At 36.7% G+C, this 26,265-nt stretch overlaps 3 protein-coding genes across 3 annotated transcripts; all 3 read left to right on the top strand.

Annotated features, from left to right (window-relative positions):
- The first annotated feature begins 3,742 nt into the window (after positions 1 to 3,742).
- Positions 3,743 to 7,020, top strand: LOC138215941 (C-type lectin domain family 10 member A-like). Its single transcript, XM_069178466.1, has 7 exons — positions 3,743 to 3,806; positions 4,069 to 4,146; positions 5,141 to 5,245; positions 6,148 to 6,321; positions 6,413 to 6,579; positions 6,707 to 6,819; positions 6,897 to 7,020. Exons 1-7 carry the CDS (start codon positions 3,743 to 3,745, stop codon positions 7,018 to 7,020), a joined length of 825 nt encoding a protein of 274 aa, XP_069034567.1.
- A 9,550-nt stretch (positions 7,021 to 16,570) lies between these two features.
- Positions 16,571 to 19,844, top strand: LOC138215932 (C-type lectin domain family 1 member B-like). Its single transcript, XM_069178454.1, has 7 exons — positions 16,571 to 16,634; positions 16,897 to 16,974; positions 17,965 to 18,069; positions 18,972 to 19,145; positions 19,237 to 19,403; positions 19,531 to 19,643; positions 19,721 to 19,844. The coding sequence occupies exons 1-7, from the start codon at positions 16,571 to 16,573 to the stop codon at positions 19,842 to 19,844; spliced, it is 825 nt and encodes a 274-aa protein (XP_069034555.1).
- A 2,157-nt stretch (positions 19,845 to 22,001) lies between these two features.
- LOC138191807 (C-type lectin domain family 12 member B-like) lies at positions 22,002 to 24,029 on the top strand. The gene is made up of 8 exons (XM_069138838.1): positions 22,002 to 22,109; positions 22,346 to 22,414; positions 22,617 to 22,685; positions 22,796 to 22,885; positions 23,059 to 23,271; positions 23,362 to 23,528; positions 23,657 to 23,769; positions 23,846 to 24,029. Exons 1-8 carry the CDS (start codon positions 22,046 to 22,048, stop codon positions 23,967 to 23,969), a joined length of 909 nt encoding a protein of 302 aa, XP_068994939.1. The 5' UTR covers positions 22,002 to 22,045; the 3' UTR covers positions 23,970 to 24,029.
- The last annotated feature ends 2,236 nt before the right edge of the window (positions 24,030 to 26,265 follow it).

The raw sequence follows: 26,265 nt of genomic DNA, 5'->3' as shown, positions 1-26,265 counted from the left end.
AGAAATATAAAGGATCCAATTTTATTGGCACTTTGTTTTCTGAGATCTCAGAGTTGTTTTGGATTCAAACAAACAACCAGAAATCCGTTGGAAGAGACTAATGGTGAACTGTTGAACGTTAAGGAACTTCCAAAGATATAAATGAGACCTACTTTGACTGACAACTGTAAAGGACTAAAACAGACTATTAAGATCTAACAACTGAATTATTTTGGGTTTAACAGAGTTCAGAGGTTTATACCTGATTTTAGTGACATTATTTGTCATGATATGCAATTCAATGGTTGTTTATCCAATTTTTGTTGCACAGTTATTTGATTTAAGTGGAATTCATTTTGTTGTTAAGAGCTGAAGTTGAGTTAATGTGAGATTTAAAGGTATTGTTCAAGTGAAATGGTTTAAATAATTCTGTAAATATATTCCCTCATCATTGAATCATTGGTTGTGTGTGTGCTTTGTGGGCTGGAGGTCTCATTGCTCTTGTATAGAGTTGCTACCACCAATTTCCTTACCCAACCGAGTAATTGAAATGAAGTGAACTGTAACCAAGGTAACCTGAAAAAAGCTTGGCCTGAACTGTTAAAGAACCTCAGATACTGATGTTACATAGATAGTAGTGCCAGGGTTAGCATCATAGATTACCCTTTAGTAAAAGATTACGTGCTGCAACAGCAAGGGTTACATTCACATATGTCTGCAGGTGAGTCAGTTTATCTGCGTGTTGATGCTGTTCTTTTCCTGCCTGTTATGCAGTGCATGCTGGGATAAACTCTGATGATCAAAGTCACTTACATTTGATAAAAGACGGTGGTGGAATGTAACCAAGTACATTTACTCAAATACTGAAGTATAAATTTGAGATACTTGTACTTTTACTTTAGTATTTCCTGTTGTGAAGCTTCATACTTCTCTTCGACCACATCTCAGAGGTTTGACAGCTTTAGTTACTAGTTACTTTTAAGATTACAATTTTTCATACCCTTCTTGTCCAGTGAAAACCATGTCTCTCCAAATTTTGGTGAATCGAATTGGAACTTTTCAGAAAAAGTGAAGGATTATATGTTCCTATTTCTAAATAAACTATTTAAAAAAAAAACACACACATCGTCACACAACTGAAAACAGGGATGTTTTTCTCAGATTGTTGTTTTTAGAGATGAGTGGTTCTCACAGGACAGCAGTACTACAAACACATGATGACACACTAACAGGGAGTCTTTTCTAAACTGTTACTGTTTGATATGTTAAGTAAATTTTACTGTTAATACTCATATTTTTACTGAAGCAATGTTTTGAACGTCGGACTTTTATTTGTCGTGAAGTAGATACACGTTGTGTTGGTACTTTTACTTAAGTAAAGGACCTGAATACTTCTTCCAGCACTGATGAACTGCAGCAGCCTGAGAAGATGCTGCAGACACACTGTGTGAGTTCAAACTATTTATAGAGAAGACTTCTCATCACAACTGAGCATTAGTTTCTCACCAAACACCAACTGTCACACCTTCAAAACAGAACTAAAAACCACATCCTTCTCTATCAAGAATAAAACTGGTACTTTAAACTTGCTACACAACTCAGACTTACTTCAAAAAGTCCAGACGTTCCTCTATCTGCAAGGAGAGTAAACATTTCACGAGCTTTTCACCTACACTCTTGTGTATCAGAATCATGTTTCTGTAATGCATGATGCCTTTTTAAAGCACAACAACACAGTGTAACTTTGGCATTAAATACATTTGAAAAGTAAAAAAAAAAATCCTTTTCATCTTTACATTTATTACCATGATTTTTCCAGGCTGCCGAGCACATTGGGAGTGATTCTATAAATACGGACTAATTTGCTGCAGATATTTAAACATTTGTGTTTGATCGGTGCCGTTGGAGATCAGCGTGTGGATGTGTTCTGTGTCTGAATTTTAAATGGCAGTCCATCCAGGCTGGTCAGCTGACCTGAATTCAGACATTTATTCAATCTTCATTGGTCAGAAAAACAACATGTACACAATCATATTACTGATCGAGTTCTGATTAGATGAAACAAAGAAACTGTTTATTTTTAGATGGAAAAGGACAAATTAGAAAACTTCCCCTCACAACAACTCACCACAAGTTTTGAAAGAGAGGCTCAACTTAGAAACAGACCCAAAAAAACACAAACTTCCCTGTAAAGTTTAACATCACTGCACCAGCGTTTCCATTTCATATAATTTCACGCAATTTCTGTAAAAAATGAAGGATGGAAATCAGTGAACTGTAACAACAGGAACAATTGGATCTGTGAAAAGAAGGCTTTGTCTGTTTGAGTCAAACTTCAGAAAGTAATATGATAGTTTGAAAAGATTAATTACATTTAAGATAATGCCAACTGGCTTAATAATGTCAAAATGTGAAGATTACTCATAATATCACCTTTAATATTTTTGTACAAAAACTTAGATGTAAACTTCGTGTGCAACTTTTAACAGCTGTTTACGTACTTTTTGTGCATATTTGGAAAAAAACAAACATCTAATGTATGAATAGATATTCAAAAATATTTGTTTCCTGTATAATGTTTTAAACTGTTGCTGCTGATTGGCCAACAAAAAACTACTTCTCAACAAAATGCTTCCAAAGCTGTTTTCTTCAACATTTGTATTCTGATGTGAATAAGTCTTCACACGTTGAGGCAGCAGATAATGTTAGATATCTATTTAGAAGAAAATGCGTGTTTTTATCTTGTTATGTTGAATAAAAATGTTAAACTGAAAAACAATATTTCTGTTTTCTTGTTTTTTCTAATATCTCAAAACATTCTCATTAAAAATGTCATTAAGTTTTGATGAAGTCAGGATGAACTGCATTCTTCAGGATGATATAACAAGTTCAATCAGTATGAGGCAGGAACAGATCTGGTCTCTGTATGTTCACCACGTTTGGACCTCATTAATCAATCACACCGTCGACATCAGCTCCAACAAATCTCCAGATTACAACAGGAAGTTCAATTTATCAGCCAAGCACATATTGTGTATTTTACAAAGAGGGATTTCATGTTTGAATATCTTTTTCAGTGCTGTTACCTAAAATGCTGATCAAGTCAAAACCTGTTTTGCAATAATTTTTCTTCATGGTCATCAAAAAGGATCAGTGGTCACTGTACACCGGGGGTCCTGGATTTGAGGGTGATGGAAGCTCTTCTCTGTCGAGGTGGGCGGCCATCTGCCTCCATGTGTTGGGGTGATGTGAGTGTATCTCTTAACAATGCTATACTCAGTATTACAGGAACATTTATACGTGCATCGACGGACACAAAAGAGTTCAGACTGGAGCAATCTGCAGTAAAGGTGTGAGACCATGTGAGTAATGATGCAGAGAAAACAAAAAAACACAACACAGCAGATGGGTAAATTCAATTGGTTATTAGTGTTTTACACAAAACCAAGAAAACATCCAAAGTCCTAGTTACATATTAGTAATCTTGTTATACCATGTTATATACTCATTGTAATAATATCTTTTATATCAAGCTGATTATGGAACAGGAACACAGTGTTGGCTTGAAGTTTATATCCGGACTGTCGTGCATACAAATGATTTTCTCAGGAAAAGCAGACGTTGATATATTTCAAAGCCGTGAGACACAGATTCACCTCAACAGAGGAAACAACCACTTCTCTTCTTATGAGTCACTGTGGCTCAATTACAGTGGTACTTCTGTGACTACAAGTCGGATTGACTCAACAGAAAGGTTGTAGCGATGGCGGAGGACGTTAACTACACTTCAGTTGTATTCAAAAATAAGAACCGATCCCGACCGGAAAGTAAATCAACTTTTAAAAGTACAGAGCGACTAGAAATGATATTCTCAGACTTTGGCTTTAGAACAGAGTCTTTGTTTATGTGACCCTCCTCATATTAAATATTAATTTATTGTACTGGTGTAGGAGCAGGTTAGATATTTAGCTAACTAAACCAAGCAGTTTGTCATTGTTTTTGGTTTTTTTTTTCTTTTATCTCATTGTTGATCATAGTGAACTGTTAATATTTAACCACTGTACACTATTTAAACTTTTAACCTTTCAGCTAAAAACAAAGAGGAAACTGTGTACGATGAAGTGAAGGAGAAAAAGAACTCAACCGAACAAAGTCCAGACACAAATGGTAAGTTGTAAAAGAACACAAAAACAAAACACAGGTGAGTCTGAGAACATTTGGTGCTGATATCGGCTTTGTGAAATCAAACAAACAAACAAACAAACAAACAAACAAACACACAAACAAACAGGTGTAAAACTTCTGACTGACCGCCACGTTGTGGAATAATTGTTGTTTGTAATAAATTGGTTCATTTAAATGAGCAGAAATCATTTAAGAAAAGTCAAAAATGTATGATTGTGTAGTAGTTGATTTGGTAAACATTCAGTCAGGCAAGCTCCAAAATATGTGTTTGGACGGGTCACAATCTGTAAACTTTAGTGAACCCTTATCGACCGGAAACCCAAATTGCGATTGAAACGTGATTTAAGAGTTTTACAGATGTTCTTATAAATATATATTTTTAAGATTATCACCTTTAATTGAATGACAACTATTGACTATATTTTCAACATCTATAAATTCTTATCTTATCTGAAGGACAGATTACTTAGCAAAAAACTAAACAAACAATGAGACGCTTAAATACATTACAGCGTTATATTAGTCGATATTACTGGGTTGGCCTCATAGGAATGGAGGCTATGTCCACTTCTGCCTACAACCTGGTTCATCTGTAGCACAATGTCTGAAAGAATTGATATCAAACATTTGAGAAATTGTAAATCTTTCCTTTTAGTCTCCCACGTGAACATTAATAATACATAATGGCCATGAAGCGTTTCCTTTCTCATGTTTTTCTTTTACAAAACATTGTTTTGTGTAAAAATGCAATCTCATGTTGAATTTAAGTTAATTTGAGGTTTTCACAGTCTGATTTAAAAGTTTTTATACTTCCCTTTTCTAACTTACTAAGTTTAAAATACCTTCTTTGGCGATGGCAAGGTAAAGTGGAAATGTTGGACTGAAAAAGACTGTAACTTTGGTTACCCACATTGTTTCATGAACTCCGACTTCTAAAGCCACGTATTTATATGTTTGTCTATCTGATTCCTGCCAGACAAGAAAGCAGACGGACGACGTCGCCACTATCGGCTCTTGGCTTGTTGCTTGGCGACTTTCTGTGTCATTTTGCTGTTGGGCATCATAGCAATCTGTGTCTACAGTAAGTATGTAAAACAGATAGTCCATGCACGAACTTAGACACAAAGCAGACCCTTATAGAATAATGTTTCTTCTGTTACCATCATGTGATATCAGATTGTTTTACATACCATAAGTTTCTGCTTCTAATTTTCTAAATCTGTCAAGAACAAAGTGAATTACGAGACACAATAATTCATGGTCAAATGTATGAAGATAGTATAACAGGTTTTTTTTATACAATATATATTTTCAGTTCTGTGTAACCAATTATTGCACATTTTGCCTTAATAATAGCCATGTAATTCACCATGTTGGGAAACATCAGGCCAAATAATAAAGCTATACCTGCTGTTGGGTTTCTTGGTAACAGGGAAAAGTTTAGAAAACAAAATCATTGGCTAAAAAAAACAAAAAATCTACAAAATATTTACCATTAACTTTTGTTTAAGTCATTTTTACTTAAAATTTCATTGTTAAGCTGTTTTGAGTGAATTTTGCGTGAATCAATGGGGGAAGCTGTGAAATATTGAAAGATGGCTTAACACATTGTGAGTGTTGGTCTTTTTGTGGGTTTTCTGTTGTTCAAACAAATAGAAAAAACACAGTCTTAGCTTATAGCTCCCAAAAGGCTGGCAAAGCTGAAGTGCAACAGACAGGAAGCAGCTTTGACCTGTGATGAAATAACAAAAGCAAAATGAATAATACCAAAACTGCTTACTCTCCCTTAAGAAGCTAATTTTCATTTTACAGTTGCTACATTAAGTCATGAAAACAGCCAAACGACTCTTCTGGAAATGAATCGCAACCTGACAAACCTCATCAACAATTTAAGGGAGGACTACACCAATCTGACAGTCCAGTTTGACAACCTGACGCGAGCCTTTGCTGTCTAAGAGAGCAATGTCATAAATCTCACTGCAGAAAAGATGAACCTCACGATGCAAAACCAGAAGCTGGAGACACAAAACCAGGAGCTGGAGATGGAGAAGAGAAACCTTACAAATCAAATAAACGACAAGACGACAAAGGGGAATGAGCTCAACATCAGTCGAGCTCAGTGGAGCATTGATGCCTACTGTCCCAGAAAAGGTGCTGGTATGTTGGGATCCAATTAGTTATAAAAAATATCGAATCTTGATATAACGAGACAGTAAAGTTGATTATTAGTTGATCTCTGTTATTTCAGGAAGACAGTGTACATCTTGTCAGCTGGGCTGGAAACTGTTCAAGTCCAGTTGCTGTGTGGTTTTGGACTACCAGACTTCTACAGATCGGAAAACCTGGGAAGAAGCTCAAGAACACTGCAAAATAAGGAGTTCTGATTTGGTGGTTGTAGATAATGCAGAAGAAAAGGTAATGACAGCTTATATTACATGAAAATGTATTTTCTGAAGATCTGAACACACGCTGAGTCTGTTGGTCACAGTGAGTTTATTAAAGTAAGTAAATATCTCTGATCCTTTTCCTCTGTTGTCCTCAGAAATATGTCCGTGATAACAACTATGACCGTCCAGAAAACGAAGGGTACTGGATTGGACTGAAAGCTGAAGATGGAAAATGGAAGTGGGTCGATGGAAGTGATCTGGCTGACAGGTAAGAGACGCATTTCTAAACACTTTGAATGATAAAATCTTGACTCTGGATACAACTGATGTTTTTGTTTTCCTCAGCTCCTGGATAGAAAACCCGACTGATGGTCACTGTGTAATTTCTCGCCAAACTCAAGGATGGAAATCAGTGAACTGTAACAACAGGAACAATTGGATCTGTGAACAGAAGGCTTTGTCTGTTTGAGTCAAACTTCAGAAAGTAACTTGATAGTCTGCAAAGATTAATCTCATGTAAGATAATGCCAACTGGCTTAATAATGTCAAAATATAAAGATTTACAGTAATATCGCGTTTCATATTTTGGGCGGCACGGTGGTGCAGTGGTTAGCACTGTCACCTCACAGCAAAAAAAAAAGGTTCCGGGTTCGAATCTTTCTGTGCGGAGTTTGCATGTTCTCCCTGTGCTTGCGTGGGTTCTCTCCGGGTTCTCTGGCTTCCTCCCATCATCCAAAAACATGCACCTCAGGTCAGGTTACCTGGCACCGCGCTAGTGGCAGCCTGCTGCAGCATCTCCCCCCTGAGAGCCCCCCTGCTGTAGTGAAGAAATTTCCCCTTGGGGATTAATAAAGTGTATAAAATAAAAAATATATATATATTTTTTTTTTGTAAAAACCAAAACTTAGAAGTAAAATTAAAGTGTTGCTACTGCTACTTTTAACAGCTGTTTCTTTTGGTACTTTTTGTTTATATTTGGAAGAAAAAAAAAACACAGATCTAATGTATAAATAGATATTAGAAAATATTTGTTTCCTGTCTGTAATTTTTAACACTGTTGCAGCTGATTGGCCAACAGAGGGCGCTGCATTGCTTCTCAACAAAATGCTTCCAAAGCTGTTTTCTTCAACATTTGTATTCTGATGTAAATAAGTCTTCACACGTTGAGGAAACAGATAATGTTACATATCTATTTAGAGGAAAATGTGTGTTTTTAGCCTGTTGTGTTGAGTAAAAATGTTATACTGAACAACTATATTTCTGTTTTCTTGTTTATTTCTAATCTCTCAAAACTTCTCATTAAAAATGTCAGTAAGTTTCGATAAAGTCAGGATGAACTGCATTCTTCAGGAAGATTTAACAAGTTCAATCCGTATGAGGCAGGAACAGATCTGGTCTCAGTATGTTCACCACGTTTGGACCTCATTAATCAATCACACCGTCGACATCAGCTCCAACAAATCTCCAGATTACAAACGGAAGTTCAATTTATCAGCCAAGTACATATTGTGTGTTTTATAAAGAGGGATTTCATGTTTGAATATCTTTTTCAGTGCTGTTACCTAAAATGCTGATCAAGTCAAAACCTGTTTTGCACTAATTTTTCTTCCTGGTCATCAAAAAGGATCAGTGGTCACTGTACACCGGGGGTCCTGGATTTGAGGGTGATGGAAGCTCTTCACCGTCGAGGTCACGTGTTCTCCGATGTTCAATTAACCCAGGTAATGTTCAGTTACCCAATTTACAGACGTTCCCTAAACGTCTCACCAAACCAGCTGGTGGTCTGAACGTAGCAGAGCCCTTAGCCCCCCCTCCCACTCTCTGAACCACGCACTCACCTACCGGAGACCCCGCAGCTAAGACAGGTGCAGGAGGCAGACAAGATTTGGAGCAAAGTCAGATATTTTGAGATTCCCAAGAGATATCGAGTGAATTTAACAGTATTGTAAGTGAGTTACATGCTGAGCTGCAGCGGAGCTGTCGAGGGAGAAGTTCTCACCGGGACGAACTCCGTCGGGCGTTTCTTCAATGAAGTGGATTATCCAGGTGAGTTGCTACCTGAGGTTATCTTGTTAACTAAGTTTGTGTCAGAGAATTGGGAGTAATTTACTTTGAGGAACATAGCGAAGCAAAACCAGCCATGATAACAACATTTTGGATGATGTGAATGAAGCACATAACTGTGTGTGTGTGTGTGTGTGTGTGTGTGTGTGTGTGTGTGTGTTGAATTTTTGTTAAAGTTACTGTATATGTTGTAAAAGTATGTTGATTGCCAAGTGTATTGTTTGAAATTGAGGCAAAATGAGATAATTTAGTCACAAGTGTTTAAAGTTGTGAAAGTTTTGTGTAAATCTAATGTGATGGAAAAAGAGGAAACTCTGACTATATGATGATGTTCTGCACACTTGTGTACAGGCTGTTTTTTTTTTTTAGGGATTCATCAAGTGACTACGAGCTGCTTCATCTGCTATCCTGTCTGGATCTTCACCGAGAAATATAAAGGATCCAATTTTATTGGCACAGAGGCTCAATTGTCACAACTTTAAAACAGAACAAAAACCCACAAACTTCCCTGTAAAGTTTAAGGTCACTGCACCAGCGTTTCCATTTCAGCCTTCATATGCAGCTCGATCGCTGGTGAACTTGATGCTTTTTCCAGGATGAACAGAAAAACACAGACGCTGACGGTCAATTTTAGAATTCCAAATGTTTCTTTCTCTGCAGGTAGGATGCTTTCTGACAGATTCAAACTTCACAAGCGTCTCATCTTTTGTGAAGCAGAATCTTGTTTTATTCATTTTCATAATGATGAGCATAACGACACTTTGGTCAAATTAATTTGAGATGTCACGATTGACTTTATGTTCTAATTTGTATCATGATTTTCTCAGTCTGCTGATTCTGGAAATAATGTTTAATTTACTGCAGATCTTTGAGAACTTATGTTTGATTTGTTTCAGAGGAACTTGAGGAAGGTGACTATGAAAATGCAGCAGTTTGTACTGTGGACAAAATTGCAGCCACCTCAGGTATGTTATTACTTCATCAAGATAAAAGTGTAAATTGGTATTTTAAATTAATAATTTTTGCCATTTCTTTAATTTAACTTTTTTTTTACCTTTTTTCATTTTTCTATCTTGCATTATTATTTTTCCAATTTTCATATCGGGAGTGATTGGGCTAATTCACTGTCATTACTTAAGTACTTGTGTTTGTTCTGAACGGTTTCAGACAAACTTGAGAAAGGCAGGAATGTAAATGCAGCAGTATGCATTGTGGACCAAAAACCAGCCACTGCAGGTTATTTTCACAATTTACTGCACAAATTTTATAAAAGCATATTTAATTGTTTTAAATTTTCGTGTTGATTTATTTCAAAAAAAAAAAAAAAAGATCCCTTTTTCTTTCAGACAAGAAGTCTCCCTCTTTCACTCATTCTTTTCCAACAATAACAGTGAGTTGGTTGATACTGTTTGTTATTGTGGCCCTTCGAATATATTGTAAGTATAACTCAAAAGTAAACAAATATTTCGATGTCGTTGTTGTGAAATAATTCTGAACAAAAATGCATTTTATCTGACTTTCAGTTTATGTCAAACTTGTTTGATTTTTGTTAATTTGTTGTCCAATATCAGCTCACTGCCAACTATCTTCCTGTACGTTTGACTTTAAGTTACCTCGTTCATTTCTGAAAACAACGCCAAGCTGACGGCAGAAAAGATGAACCTGGAGAAACAAAACCAGGAGCTGGAGACACAAAACCAGGAGCTGGAGATGGAGAAGAGAAACCTTACAAATCAAATAAAGGACATGGAGGCAAAGGGGAATGAGCTCAACATCAGTCGAGCTCAGTGGAGCATTGATGCCTACTGTCCCAGAAAAGATGGTATGTTGGGATCCCATTAGTTATAAAAATATTCAATCCTGATATAACGAGACAGTAAAGTTGATTATTAGTTGATCTCTGTTATTTCAGGAAGACAGTGTAAATCTTGTCAGCCGGGCTGGAATCTGTTCCAGTCCAGGTGCTATGTGGTTTTGGACTACAAGACTTCTACCGATCGGAAAACCTGGGAAGAAGCTCGAGAAAACTGCACAACAAGGAGTTCTGATTTGGTGGTTGTAGATAATGCAGAAGAAAAGGTAATGACAGCTTATATTAACTGAAAATGTATTTTCTGAAGATCTGAACACACGCTGAGTCTGTTGGTCACAGTGAGTTTATTAAAGTAAGTAAATATCTCTGATCCATTTTCCTCTGTTGTCCTCAGAAAAATGTCAGTGATAACAGCTATGACCGTCCAGAAAACGAAGGGTACTGGATTGGACTGAAAGCTGATGGTAGAAAATGGAAGTGGGTCGATGGAAGTGATCTGGCTGACAGGTAAGAGACGCATTTCTAAACACTTTGAATGATAAAATCTTGACTCTGGATCTAACTGATGTTTTTGTTTCCTCAGCTCCTGGATAGAAAACCCGACTTATGGTCACTGTGCAATTTCTCACCAAACTCAAGGATGGAAATCAGTGAACTGTACCAACAGGAACAATTGGATCTGTGAACAGAAAGCTTTGTCTGTTTGAGTCAAACTTCAGAAGATAACTTGATAGTCTGCAAAGATTAATCTTATGTAAGATAATGCCAACTGGTTTAATAATTTCAAAATATAAAGATTTCTTGAAATATCACATTTAATATTTTTGTAAAAACCAAAACATAGAAGTAAAATTAAAGTGTGCTACTTTTAACAGCTGTTTGTTTAAGGTATTTTGTGTACGTATTTGGAAAAAATAAAAACAAACACAGATATAATGTGTTAATTTATATATTAGAAAGTAGGTGTTTCCTGTGTAATTTTTAACACTGTTGCAGCTGATTGGCCAACACAGGGCGCTGCATTACTTCTCAACAAAATGCTTCCAAAGCTGTTTTCTTCAACATTTGTATGCTGATGTAAATAAGTCTTCACACGTTGAGGCAGCAGATAATGTTAGATATCTATTTAGAAGAAAATGCATGTTTTTATCCTGTTATGTTGAATAAAAATGTTAAAATGAACAACAATATTTTTGTTTTCTTGTTTTTTTCTAATCTCTCTCAAAACATACTCGTTAAAAATGTCAGTAAGTTTTGATAAAGTCAGGATGAACTGCATTCTTCAGGATGATATAACAAGTTCAATCAGTATGAGGCAGGAACAGATCTGGTCTCAGTATGTTCACCACGTTTGGACCTCATTAATCAATCACACCGTCGACATCAGCTCCAACAAATCTCCAGATTACAACAGGAAGTTCAATTTATCAGCCAAGTACATATTGTGTGTTTTACAAAGAGGGATTTCATGTTTGAATATCTTTTTCAGTGCTGTTACCTAAAATGCTGATCAAGTCAAAATCTGTTTTGCACTAATTTTTCTTCCTGGTCATCAAAAAGGATCAGTGGTCACTGTACACCGGGGGTCCTGGATTTGAGGGTGATGGAAGCTCTTCTCTGTCGAGGTCACGTGTTCTCCCATGTTCACGTAACCCAGGTCATGTTCAGTTTCGCAATTTACAGACGTTCCCTAAACGTCTCACCAAACCAGCTGGTGGTCTGAACGTAGCAGAGCCCTTAGCCCCCCCTCCCACTCTCTGAACCACGCACTCACCTACCGGAGACCCCGCAGCTAAGACAGGTGCAGGAGGCAGACAAGATTTGGAGCAAAGTCAGATATTTTGAGATTCCCAAGAGATATCGAGTGAATTTAACAGTATTGTAAGTGAGTTACATGCTGAGCTGCAGCGGAGCTGTCGAGGGAGAAGTTCTCACCGGGACGAACTCCGTCGGGCGTTTCTTCAATGAAGTGGATTATCCAGGTGAGTTGCTACCTGAGGTTATCTTGTTAACTAAGTTTGTGTCAGAGAATTGGGAGTAATTTACTTTGAGGAACATAGCGAAGCAAAACCAGCCATGATAACAACATTTTGGATGATGTGAATGAAGCACATAACTCTGTGTGTGTGTGTGTTGAATTTTTGTTAAAGTTACTGTATATGTTGTAAAAGTATGTTGATTGCCAAGTGTATTGTTTGAAATTGAGGCAAAATGAGATAATTTAGTCACAAGTGTTTAAAGTTGTGAAAGTTTTGTGTAAATCTAATGTGATGGAAAAAGAGGAAACTCTGACTATATGATGATGTTCTGCACACTTGTGTACAGGCTGTTTTTTTTTTTTAGGGATTCATCAAGTGACTACAAGATGCTTCATCTGCTATCCTGTCTGGATCTTCACCGAGAAATATAAAGGATCCAATTTTATTGGCACTTTGTTTTCTGAGATCTCAGAGTTGTTTTGGATTCAAACAAACAACCGGAAATCCGTTGGAAGAGACTAATGGTGAACTGTTGAACGTTAAGGAACTTCCAAAGATATAAATGAGACCTACTTTGACTGACAACTGTAAAGGACTAAAACAGACTATTAAGATCTAACAACTGAATTATTTTGGGTTTAACAGAGTTCAGAGGTTTATACCTGATTTTAGTGACATTATTTGTCATAATATGCAATTCAATGGTTGTTTATCCAATTTTTGTTGCACAGTTATTTGATTTAAGTGGAATTCATTTTGTTGTTAAGAGCTGAAGTTGAGTTAATGTGAGATTTAAAGGTATTGTTCAAGTGAAATGGTTTAAATAATTCTGTAAATATATTCCCTCATCATTGAATCATTGGTTGTGTGTGTGCTTTGTGGGCTGGAGGTCTCATTGCTCTTGTATAGAGTTGCTACCACCAATTTCCTTACCCAACCGAGTAATTGAAATGAAGTGAACTGTAACCAAGGTAACCTGAAAAAAGCTTGGCCTGAACTGTTAAAGAACCTCAGATACTGATGTTACATAGATAGTAGTGCCAGGGTTAGCATCATAGATTACCCTTTAGTAAAAGATTACGTGCTGCAACAGCAAGGGTTACATTCACATATGTCTGCAGGTGAGTCAGTTTATCTGCGTGTTGATGCTGTTCTTTTCCTGCCTGTTATGCAGTGCATGCTGGGATAAACTCTGATGATCAAAGTCACTTACATTTGATAAAAGACGGTGGTGGAATGTAACCAAGTACATTTACTCAAATACTGAAGTATAAATTTGAGATACTTGTACTTTTACTTTAGTATTTCCTGTTGTGAAGCTTCATACTTCTCTTCGACCACATCTCAGAGGTTTGACAGCTTTAGTTACTAGTTACTTTTAAGATTACAATTTTTCATACCCTTCTTGTCCAGTGAAAACCATGTCTCTCCAAATTTTGGTGAATCGAATTGGAACTTTTCAGAAAAAGTGAAGGATTATATGTTCCTATTTCTAAATAAACTATTTAAAAAAAAAACACACACATCGTCACACAACTGAAAACAGGGATGTTTTTCTCAGATTGTTGTTTTTAGAGATGAGTGGTTCTCACAGGACAGCAGTACTACAAACACATGATGACACACTAACAGGGAGTCTTTTCTAAACTGTTACTGTTTGATATGTTAAGTAAATTTTACTGTTAATACTCATATTTTTACTGAAGCAATGTTTTGAACGTCGGACTTTTATTTGTCGTGAAGTAGATACACGTTGTGTTGGTACTTTTACTTAAGTAAAGGACCTGAATACTTCTTCCAGCACTGATGAACTGCAGCAGCCTGAGAAGATGCTGCAGACACACTGTGTGAGTTCAAACTATTTATAGAGAAGACTTCTCATCACAACTGAGCATTAGTTTCTCACCAAACACCAACTGTCACACCTTCAAAACAGAACTAAAAACCACATCCTTCTCTATCAAGAATAAAACTGGTACTTTAAACTTGCTACACAACTCAGACTTACTTCAAAAAGTCCAGACGTTCCTCTATCTGCAAGGAGAGTAAACATTTCACGAGCTTTTCACCTACACTCTTGTGTATCAGAATCATGTTTCTGTAATGCATGATGCCTTTTTAAAGCACAACAACACAGTGTAACTTTGGCATTAAATACATTTGAAAAGTAAAAAAAAAAATCCTTTTCATCTTTACATTTATTACCATGATTTTTCCAGGCTGCCGAGCACATTGGGAGTGATTCTATAAATACGGACTAATTTGCTGCAGATATTTAAACATTTGTGTTTGATCGGTGCCGTTGGAGATCAGCGTGTGGATGTGTTCTGTGTCTGAATTTTAAATGGCAGTCCATCCAGGCTGGTCAGCTGACCTGAATTCAGACATTTATTCAATCTTCATTGGTCAGAAAAACAACATGTACACAATCATATTACTGATCGAGTTCTGATTAGATGAAACAAAGAAACTGTTTATTTTTAGATGGAAAAGGACAAATTAGAAAACTTCCCCTCACAACAACTCACCACAAGTTTTGAAAGAGAGGCTCAACTTAGAAACAGACCCAAAAAAACACAAACTTCCCTGTAAAGTTTAACATCACTGCACCAGCGTTTCCATTTCATATAATTTCACGCAATTTCTGTAAAAAATGAAGGATGGAAATCAGTGAACTGTAACAACAGGAACAATTGGATCTGTGAAAAGAAGGCTTTGTCTGTTTGAGTCAAACTTCAGAAAGTAATATGATAGTTTGAAAAGATTAATTACATTTAAGATAATGCCAACTGGCTTAATAATGTCAAAATGTGAAGATTACTCATAATATCACCTTTAATATTTTTGTACAAAAACTTAGATGTAAACTTCGTGTGCAACTTTTAACAGCTGTTTACGTACTTTTTGTGCATATTTGGAAAAAAACAAACATCTAATGTATGAATAGATATTCAAAAATATTTGTTTCCTGTATAATGTTTTAAACTGTTGCTGCTGATTGGCCAACAAAAAACTACTTCTCAACAAAATGCTTCCAAAGCTGTTTTCTTCAACATTTGTATTCTGATGTGAATAAGTCTTCACACGTTGAGGCAGCAGATAATGTTAGATATCTATTTAGAAGAAAATGCGTGTTTTTATCTTGTTATGTTGAATAAAAATGTTAAACTGAAAAACAATATTTCTGTTTTCTTGTTTTTTCTAATATCTCAAAACATTCTCATTAAAAATGTCATTAAGTTTTGATGAAGTCAGGATGAACTGCATTCTTCAGGATGATATAACAAGTTCAATCAGTATGAGGCAGGAACAGATCTGGTCTCTGTATGTTCACCACGTTTGGACCTCATTAATCAATCACACCGTCGACATCAGCTCCAACAAATCTCCAGATTACAACAGGAAGTTCAATTTATCAGCCAAGCACATATTGTGTATTTTACAAAGAGGGATTTCATGTTTGAATATCTTTTTCAGTGCTGTTACCTAAAATGCTGATCAAGTCAAAACCTGTTTTGCAATAATTTTTCTTCATGGTCATCAAAAAGGATCAGTGGTCACTGTACACCGGGGGTCCTGGATTTGAGGGTGATGGAAGCTCTTCTCTGTCGAGGTGGGCGGCCATCTGCCTCCATGTGTTGGGGTGATGTGAGTGTATCTCTTAACAATGCTATACTCAGTATTACAGGAACATTTATACGTGCATCGACGGACACAAAAGAGTTCAGACTGGAGCAATCTGCAGTAAAGGTGTGAGACCATGTGAGTAATGATGCAGAGAAAACAAAAAAACACAACACAGCAGATGGGTAAATTCAATTGGTTATTAGTGTTTTACACAAAACCAAGAAAACATCCAAAGTCCTAGTTACATATTAGTAATCTTGTTATACCATGTTATATACTCATTGTAATAATATCTTTTATATCAAGCTGATTATGGAACAGGAACACAGTGTTGGCTTGAAGTTTATATCCGGACTGTCGTGCATACAAATGATTTTCTCAGGAAAAGCAGACGTTGATATATTTCAAAGCCGTGAGACACAGATTCACCTCAACAGAGGAAACAACCACTTCTCTTCTTATGAGTCACTGTGGCTCAATTACAGTGGTACTTCTGTGACTACAAGTCGGATTGACTCAACAGAAAGGTTGTAGCGATGGCGGAGGACGTTAACTACGCTTCAGTTGTATTCAAAAATAAGAACCGATCCCGACCGGAAAGTAAATCAACTTTTAAAAGTACAGAGCGACTAGAAAAGATATTCTCAGACTTTGGCTTTAGAACAGAGTCTTTGTTTATGTGACCCTCCTCATATTAAATATTAATTTATTGTACTGGTGTAGGAGCAGGTTAGATATTTAGCTAACTAAACCAAGCAGTTTGTCATTGTTTTTGGTTTTTTTTTTCTTTTATCTCATTGTTGATCATAGTGAACTGTTAATATTTAACCACTGTACACTATTTAAACTTTTAACCTTTCAGCTAAAAACAAAGAGGAAACTGTGTACGATGAAGTGAAGGAGAAAAAGAACTCAACCGAACAAAGTCCAGACACAAATGGTAAGTTGTAAAAGAACACAAAAACAAAACACAGGTGAGTCTGAGAACATTTGGTGCTGATATCGGCTTTGTGAAATCAAACAAACAAACAAACAAGCAAACAAACACACAAACAAACAGGTGTAAAACTTCTGACTGACCGCCACGTTGTGGAATAATTGTTGTTTGTAATAAATTGGTTCATTTAAATGAGCAGAAATCATTTAAGAAAAGTCAAAAATGTATGATTGTGTAGTAGTTGATTTGGTAAACATTCAGTCAGGCAAGCTCCAAAATATGTGTTTGGACGGGTCACAATCTGTAAACTTTAGTGAACCCTTATCGACCGGAAACCCAAATTGCGATTGAAACGTGATTTAAGAGTTTTACAGATGTTCTTATAAATATATATTTTTAAGATTATCACCTTTAATTGAATGACAACTATTGACTATATTTTCAACATCTATAAATTCTTATCTTATCTGAAGGACAGATTACTTAGCAAAAAACTAAACAAACAATGAGACGCTTAAATACATTACAGCGTTATATTAGTCGATATTACTGGGTTGGCCTCATAGGAATGGAGGCTATGTCCACTTCTGCCTACAACCTGGTTCATCTGTAGCACAATGTCTGAAAGAATTGATATCAAACATTTGAGAAATTGTAAATCTTTCCTTTTAGTCTCCCACGTGAACATTAATAATACATAATGGCCATGAAGCGTTTCCTTTCTCATGTTTTTCTTTTACAAAACATTGTTTTGTGTAAAAATGCAATCTCATGTTGAATTTAAGTTAATTTGAGGTTTTCACAGTCTGATTTAAAAGTTTTTATACTTCCCTTTTCTAACTTACTAAGTTTAAAATACCTTCTTTGGCGATGGCAAGGTAAAGTGGAAATGTTGGACTGAAAAAGACTGTAACTTTGGTTACCCACATTGTTTCATGAACTCCGACTTCTAAAGCCACGTATTTATATGTTTGTCTATCTGATTCCTGCCAGACAAGAAAGCAGACGGACGACGTCGCCACTATCGGCTCTTGGCTTGTTGCTTGGCGACTTTCTGTGTCATTTTGCTGTTGGGCATCATAGCAATCTGTGTCTACAGTAAGTATGTAAAACAGATAGTCCATGCACGAACTTAGACACAAAGCAGACCCTTATAGAATAATGTTTCTTCTGTTACCATCATGTGATATCAGATTGTTTTACATACCATAAGTTTCTGCTTCTAATTTTCTAAATCTGTCAAGAACAAAGTGAATTACGAGACACAATAATTCATGGTCAAATGTATGAAGATAGTATAACAGGTTTTTTTTATACAATATATATTTTCAGTTCTGTGTAACCAATTATTGCACATTTTGCCTTAATAATAGCCATGTAATTCACCATGTTGGGAAACATCAGGCCAAATAATAAAGCTATACCTGCTGTTGGGTTTCTTGGTAACAGGGAAAAGTTTAGAAAACAAAATCATTGGCTAAAAAAAACAAAAAATCTACAAAATATTTACCATTAACTTTTGTTTAAGTCATTTTTACTTAAAATTTCATTGTTAAGCTGTTTTGAGTGAATTTTGCGTGAATCAATGGGGGAAGCTGTGAAATATTGAAAGATGGCTTAACACATTGTGAGTGTTGGTCTTTTTGTGGGTTTTCTGTTGTTCAAACAAATAGAAAAAACACAGTCTTAGCTTATAGCTCCCAAAAGGCTGGCAAAGCTGAAGTGCAACAGACAGGAAGCAGCTTTGATCTGTGATGAAATAACAAAAGCAAAATGAATAATACCAAAACTGCTTACTCTCCCTTAAGAAGCTAATTTTCATTTTACAGTTGCTACATTAAGTCATGAAAACAGCCAAACGACTCTTCTGGAAATGAATCGCAACCTGACAAACCTCATCAACAATTTAAGGGAGGACTACATCAATCTGACAGTCCAGTTTGACAACCTGACGCGAGCCTTTGCTGTCTAAGAGAGCAATGTCATAAATCTCACTGCAGAAAAGATGAACCTCACGATGCAAAACCAGAAGCTGGAGACACAAAACCAGGAGCTGGAGATGGAGAAGAGAAACCTTACAAATCAAATAAACGACAAGACGACAAAGGGGAATGAGCTCAACATCAGTCGAGCTCAGTGGAGCATTGATGCCTACTGTCCCAGAAAAGGTGCTGGTATGTTGGGATCCAATTAGTTATAAAAAATATCGAATCTTGATATAACGAGACAGTAAAGTTGATTATTAGTTGATCTCTGTTATTTCAGGAAGACAGTGTACATCTTGTCAGCTGGGCTGGAAACTGTTCAAGTCCAGTTGCTATGTGGTTTTGGACTACAAGACTTCTACAGATCGGAAAACCTGGGAAGAAGCTCAAGAACACTGCAAAATAAGGAGTTCTGATTTGGTGGTTGTAGATAATGCAGAAGAAAAGGTAATGACAGCTTATATTACATGAAAATGTATTTTCTGAAGATCTGAACACACGCTGAGTCTGTTGGTCACAGTGAGTTTATTAAAGTAAGTAAATATCTCTGATCCTTTTCCTCTGTTGTCCTCAGAAATATGTCCGTGATAACAACTATGACCGTCCAGAAAACGAAGGGTACTGGATTGGACTGAAAGCTGAAGATGGAAAATGGAAGTGGGTCGATGGAAGTGATCTGGCTGACAGGTAAGAGACGCATTTCTAAACACTTTGAATGATAAAATCTTGACTCTGGATACAACTGATGTTTTTGTTTTCCTCAGCTCCTGGATAGAAAACCCGACTGATGGTCACTGTGTAATTTCTCGCCAAACTCAAGGATGGAAATCAGTGAACTGTAACAACAGGAACAATTGGATCTGTGAACAGAAGGCTTTGTCTGTTTGAGTCAAACTTCAGAAAGTAACTTGATAGTCTGCAAAGATTAATCTCATGTAAGATAATGCCAACTGGCTTAATAATGTCAAAATATAAAGATTTACAGTAATATCGCGTTTCATATTTTGGGCGGCACGGTGGTGCAGTGGTTAGCACTGTCACCTCACAGCAAAAAAAAAAGGTTCCGGGTTCGAATCTTTCTGTGCGGAGTTTGCATGTTCTCCCTGTGCTTGCGTGGGTTCTCTCCGGGTTCTCTGGCTTCCTCCCATCATCCAAAAACATGCACCTCAGGTCAGGTTACCTGGCACCGCGCTAGTGGCAGCCTGCTGCAGCATCTCCCCCCTGAGAGCCCCCCTGCTGTAGTGAAGAAATTTCCCCTTGGGGATTAATAAAGTGTATAAAATAAAAAATATATATATATTTTTTTTTTGTAAAAACCAAAACTTAGAAGTAAAATTAAAGTGTTGCTACTGCTACTTTTAACAGCTGTTTCTTTTGGTACTTTTTGTTTATATTTGGAAGAAAAAAAAAACACAGATCTAATGTATAAATAGATATTAGAAAATATTTGTTTCCTGTCTGTAATTTTTAACACTGTTGCAGCTGATTGGCCAACAGAGGGCGCTGCATTGCTTCTCAACAAAATGCTTCCAAAGCTGTTTTCTTCAACATTTGTATTCTGATGTAAATAAGTCTTCACACGTTGAGGAAACAGATAATGTTACATATCTATTTAGAGGAAAATGTGTGTTTTTAGCCTGTTGTGTTGAGTAAAAATGTTATACTGAACAACTATATTTCTGTTTTCTTGTTTATTTCTAATCTCTCAAAACTTCTCATTAAAAATGTCAGTAAGTTTCGATAAAGTCAGGATGAACTGCATTCTTCAGGAAGATTTAACAAGTTCAATCCGTATGAGGCAGGAACAGATCTGGTCTCAGTATGTTCACCACGTTTGGACCTCATTAATCAATCACACCGTCGACATCAGCTCCAACAAATCTCCAGATTACAAACGGAAGTTCAATTTATCAGCCAAGTACATATTGTGTGTTTTATAAAGAGGGATTTCATGTTTGAATATCTTTTTCAGTGCTGTTACCTAAAATGCTGATCAAGTCAAAACCTGTTTTGCACTAATTTTTCTTCCTGGTCATCAAAAAGGATCAGTGGTCACTGTACACCGGGGGTCCTGGATTTGAGGGTGATGGAAGCTCTTCACCGTCGAGGTCACGTGTTCTCCGATGTTCAATTAACCCAGGTAATGTTCAGTTACCCAATTTACAGACGTTCCCTAAACGTCTCACCAAACCAGCTGGTGGTCTGAACGTAGCAGAGCCCTTAGCCCCCCCTCCCACTCTCTGAACCACGCACTCACCTACCGGAGACCCCGCAGCTAAGACAGGTGCAGGAGGCAGACAAGATTTGGAGCAAAGTCAGATATTTTGAGATTCCCAAGAGATATCGAGTGAATTTAACAGTATTGTAAGTGAGTTACATGCTGAGCTGCAGCGGAGCTGTCGAGGGAGAAGTTCTCACCGGGACGAACTCCGTCGGGCGTTTCTTCAATGAAGTGGATTATCCAGGTGAGTTGCTACCTGAGGTTATCTTGTTAACTAAGTTTGTGTCAGAGAATTGGGAGTAATTTACTTTGAGGAACATAGCGAAGCAAAACCAGCCATGATAACAACATTTTGGATGATGTGAATGAAGCACATAACTGTGTGTGTGTGTGTGTGTGTGTGTGTGTGTGTGTGTGTGTGTGTGTGTGTGTTGAATTTTTGTTAAAGTTACTGTATATGTTGTAAAAGTATGTTGATTGCCAAGTGTATTGTTTGAAATTGAGGCAAAATGAGATAATTTAGTCACAAGTATTTAAAGTTGTGAAAGTTTTGTGTAAATCTAATGTGATGGAAAAAGAGGAAACTCTGACTATATGATGATGTTCTGCACACTTGTGTACAGGCTGTTTTTGTTTTTTAGGGATTCATCAAGTGACTACGAGCTGCTTCATCTGCTATCCTGTCTGGATCTTCACCGAGAAATATAAAGGATCCAATTTTATTGGCACAGAGGCTCAATTGTCACAACTTTAAAACAGAACAAAAACCCACAAACTTCCCTGTAAAGTTTAAGGTCACTGCACCAGCATTTCCATTTCAGCCTTCATATGCAGCTCGATCGCTGGTGAACTTGATGCTTTTTCCAGGATGAACAGAAAAACACAGACGCTGACGGTCAATTTTAGAATTCCAAATGTTTCTTTCTCTGCAGGTAGGATGCTTTCTGACAGATTCAAACTTCACAAGCGTCTCATCTTTTGTGAAGCAGAATCTTGTTTTATTCATTTTCATAATGATGAGCATAACGACACTTTGGTCAAATTAATTTGAGATGTCACGATTGACTTTATGTTCTAATTTGTATCATGATTTTCTCAGTCTGCTGATTCTGGAAATAATGTTTAATTTACTGCAGATCTTTGAGAACTTATGTTTGATTTGTTTCAGAGGAACTTGAGGAAGGTGACTATGAAAATGCAGCAGTTTGTACTGTGGACAAAATTGCAGCCACCTCAGGTATGTTATTACTTCATCAAGATAAAAGTGTAAATTGGTATTTTAAATTAATAATTTTTGCCATTTCTTTAATTTAACTTTTTTTTTACCTTTTTTCATTTTTCTATCTTGCATTATTATTTTTCCAATTTTCATATCGGGAGTGATTGGGCTAATTCACTGTCATTACTTAAGTACTTGTGTTTGTTCTGAACGGTTTCAGACAAACTTGAGAAAGGCAGGAATGTAAATGCAGCAGTATGCATTGTGGACCAAAAACCAGCCACTGCAGGTTATTTTCACAATTTACTGCACAAATTTTATAAAAGCATATTTAATTGTTTTAAATTTTCGTGTTGATTTATTTCAAAAAAAAAAAAAAAAGATCCCTTTTTCTTTCAGACAAGAAGTCTCCCTCTTTCACTCATTCTTTTCCAACAATAACAGTGAGTTGGTTGATACTGTTTGTTATTGTGGCCCTTCGAATATATTGTAAGTATAACTCAAAAGTAAACAAATATTTCGATGTCGTTGTTGTGAAATAATTCTGAACAAAAATGCATTTTATCTGACTTTCAGTTTATGTCAAACTTGTTTGATTTTTGTTAATTTGTTGTCCAATATCAGCTCACTGCCAACTATCTTCCTGTACGTTTGACTTTAAGTTACCTCGTTCATTTCTGAAAACAACGCCAAGCTGACGGCAGAAAAGATGAACCTGGAGAAACAAAACCAGGAGCTGGAGACACAAAACCAGGAGCTGGAGATGGAGAAGAGAAACCTTACAAATCAAATAAAGGACATGGAGGCAAAGGGGAATGAGCTCACCATCAGTCGAGCTCAGTGGAGCATTGATGCCTACTGTCCCAGAAAAGATGGTATGTTGGGATCCCATTAGTTATAAAAATATTCAATCCTGATATAACGAGACAGTAAAGTTGATTATTAGTTGATCTCTGTTATTTCAGGAAGACAGTGTAAATCTTGTCAGCCGGGCTGGAATCTGTTCCAGTCCAGGTGCTATGTGGTTTTGGACTACAAGACTTCTACCGATCGGAAAACCTGGGAAGAAGCTCGAGAAAACTGCACAATAAGGAGTTCTGATTTGGTGGTTGTAGATAATGCAGAAGAAAAGGTAATGACAGCTTATATTAAATGAAAATGTATTTTCTGAAGATCTGAACACACGCTGAGTCTGTTGGTCACAGTGAGTTTATTAAAGTAAGTAAATATCTGTGATCCCTTTTCCTCTGTTGTCCTCAGAAATATGTCAGTGATAACAGCTGGAGAAGTTCAGGAAACGAAGGGTACTGGATTGGACTGAAAGTTGATGGTGGAAAATGGAAGTGGGTCGATGGAAGTGATCTGGCTGACAGGTAAGAGACACATTTCTAAACACTTTGAATGATAAAATCTTGACTCTTGATACAACTGATTTTTTGTTTTTCTCAGCTCCTGGATAGAAAACCCGACTGATGGTCACTGTGCAATTTCTGTAAAATATGAAGGATGGAAATCAGTGAACTGTAACAACAGGAACGATTGGATCTGTGAACAGAAGGCTTTGTCTGTTTGAGTCAAACTTCAGAAGGTAACTTGATAGTCTGCAAAGATTAATCTTATGTAAGATAATGCAACTGGCTTAATAATGTCAAAATATAAAGATTTACAGTAATATCACATTTACTATTTTTGTAAAAACCAAAACTTAGAAATAAAAATAAAGTGTGCTACTTTTAACAGTTGTTTGTTTTGGTACTTTGTGTACATATTTGGCAAAAATAAAAACAAACACAGATACAATGTGTTAATTTAGATATTAGAAAGTATGTGTTTCCTGTCTGTAATTTTTCACTGTTGCCGCTGATTGGCCAACAGAGGGCGCTGCATTACTTCTCAACAAAATGCTTCCAAAACTTTTCTTCAACATTTGTATTCTGATGTAAATAAGTCTTCACACGTTGAGGCAGCAGATAATGTTAGATATCTGTTTAGAAGCAAATGCATGTTTTTATCCTGTTATGTTGAATAAAAATGTTAAACTGAACAACAATATTTCTGTTTTCTTTGGGGTTTTTTCGAATCTCAAAACAGTGTCATTAAAAATGTCAGTAAGTTTTGATAAAGTCAGGATGAACTGCATTCTTCAGGATGATATAACAAGTTCAATCAGTATGAGGCAGGAACAGATCTGGTCTCAGTATGTTCACCACGTTTGGACCTCATTAATCAATCACACCGTCGACATCAGCTCCAACAAATCTCCAGATTACAACAGGAAGTTCAATTTATCAGCCAAGTACATATTGTGTGTTTTACAAAGAGGGATTTCATGTTTGAATATCTTTTTCAGTGCTGTTACCTAAAATGCTTACCAAGTCAAAACCTGTTTTGCAATAATTTTTCTTCCTGGTCATCAAAAAGGATCATTGGTCACTGTACACCGGGGGTCCTGGATTTGAGGGTGATGGAAGCTCTTCACCGTCGAGATCACGTGTTCTCACGTGTTCGCTTAATTCGGTAACGTTCAGTTACCCAATTTACAGACGTTCCCTAAACGTCTCACCAAACCAGCTGGTGGTCTGAACGTAGCAGAGCCCTTAGCCCCCCCTCCCACTCTCTGAACCACGCACTCACCTACCGGAGACCCCGCAGCTAAGACAGGTGCAGGAGGCAGACAAGATTTGGAGCAAAGTCAGATATTTTGAGATTCCCAAGAGATATCGAGTGAATTTAACAGTATTGTAAGTGAGTTACATGCTGAGCTGCAGCGGAGCTGTCGAGGGAGAAGTTCTCACCGGGACGAACTCCGTCGGGCGTTTCTTCAATGAAGTGGATTATCCAGGTGAGTTGCTACCTGAGGTTATCTTGTTAACTAAGTTTGTGTCAGAGAATTGGGAGTAATTTACTTTGAGGAACATAGCGAAGCAAAACCAGCCATGATAACAACATTTTGGATGATGCGAATGAAGCACATAACTGTGTGTGTGTGTGTGTGTGTGTGTTGAATTTTTGTTAAAGTTACTGTATATGTTGTGAAAGTATGTTGATTGCCAAGTGTATTGTTTGAAATTGAGGCAAAATGAGATAATTTAGTCACAAGTGTTTAAAGTCGTGAATGTTTTGTGTAAATCTAATGTGATGGAAAAAGAGGAAACTCTGACTATATGATGATGTTCTGCACACTTGTGTACAGGCTGTTTTTTTTTTTAGGGATTCATCAAGTGACTACGAGCTGCTTCATCTGCTATCCTGTCTGGATCTTCACCGAGAAATATAAAGGATCCAATTTTATTGGCACTTTGTTTTCTGAGATCTCAGAGTTGTTTTGGATTCAAACAAACAACCGGAAATCCGTTGGAAGAGACTAATGGTGAACTGTTGAACGTTAAGGAATTTCCAAAGATATAAATGAGACCTACTTTGACTGACAACTGTAAAGGACTAAAACAGACTATCAAAATCTAACAACTGAATTATTTTGGGTTTAACAGAGTTCAGAGGTTTATACCAGATTTGAGTGATTATTTGTCATAATATGCAATTCAATGGTTGTTTATCCAATTTTTGTTACACAGTTATTTGAGTTAAGTGGAATTCATTTTGTTGTTAAGAGCTGAAGTTGAGTTAATGTGAGATTTAAAGGTATTGTTCAAGTGAAATGGTTTAAATAATTCTGTAAATATATTCCCTCATCATTGAATCATTGGTTGTGTGTGTGCTTTGTGGGCTGGAGGTCTCATTGCTCTTGTATAGAGTTGCTACCACCAATTTCCTTACCCAACCGAGTAATTGAAATGAAGTGAACTGTAACCAAGGTAACCTGAAAAAAGCTTGGCCTGAACTGTTAAAGAACCTCAGATACTGATGTT

The sequence above is a fragment of the Embiotoca jacksoni genome, unplaced genomic scaffold (assembly GCF_022577435.1).
Source record: "Embiotoca jacksoni isolate LCO1_2020_lvr unplaced genomic scaffold, fEmbJac1.0.p SCAF_11, whole genome shotgun sequence".
Taxonomy (NCBI): domain Eukaryota; kingdom Metazoa; phylum Chordata; class Actinopteri; family Embiotocidae; genus Embiotoca; species Embiotoca jacksoni.
This window is presented reverse-complemented; position numbering and strand designations above follow the sequence as displayed.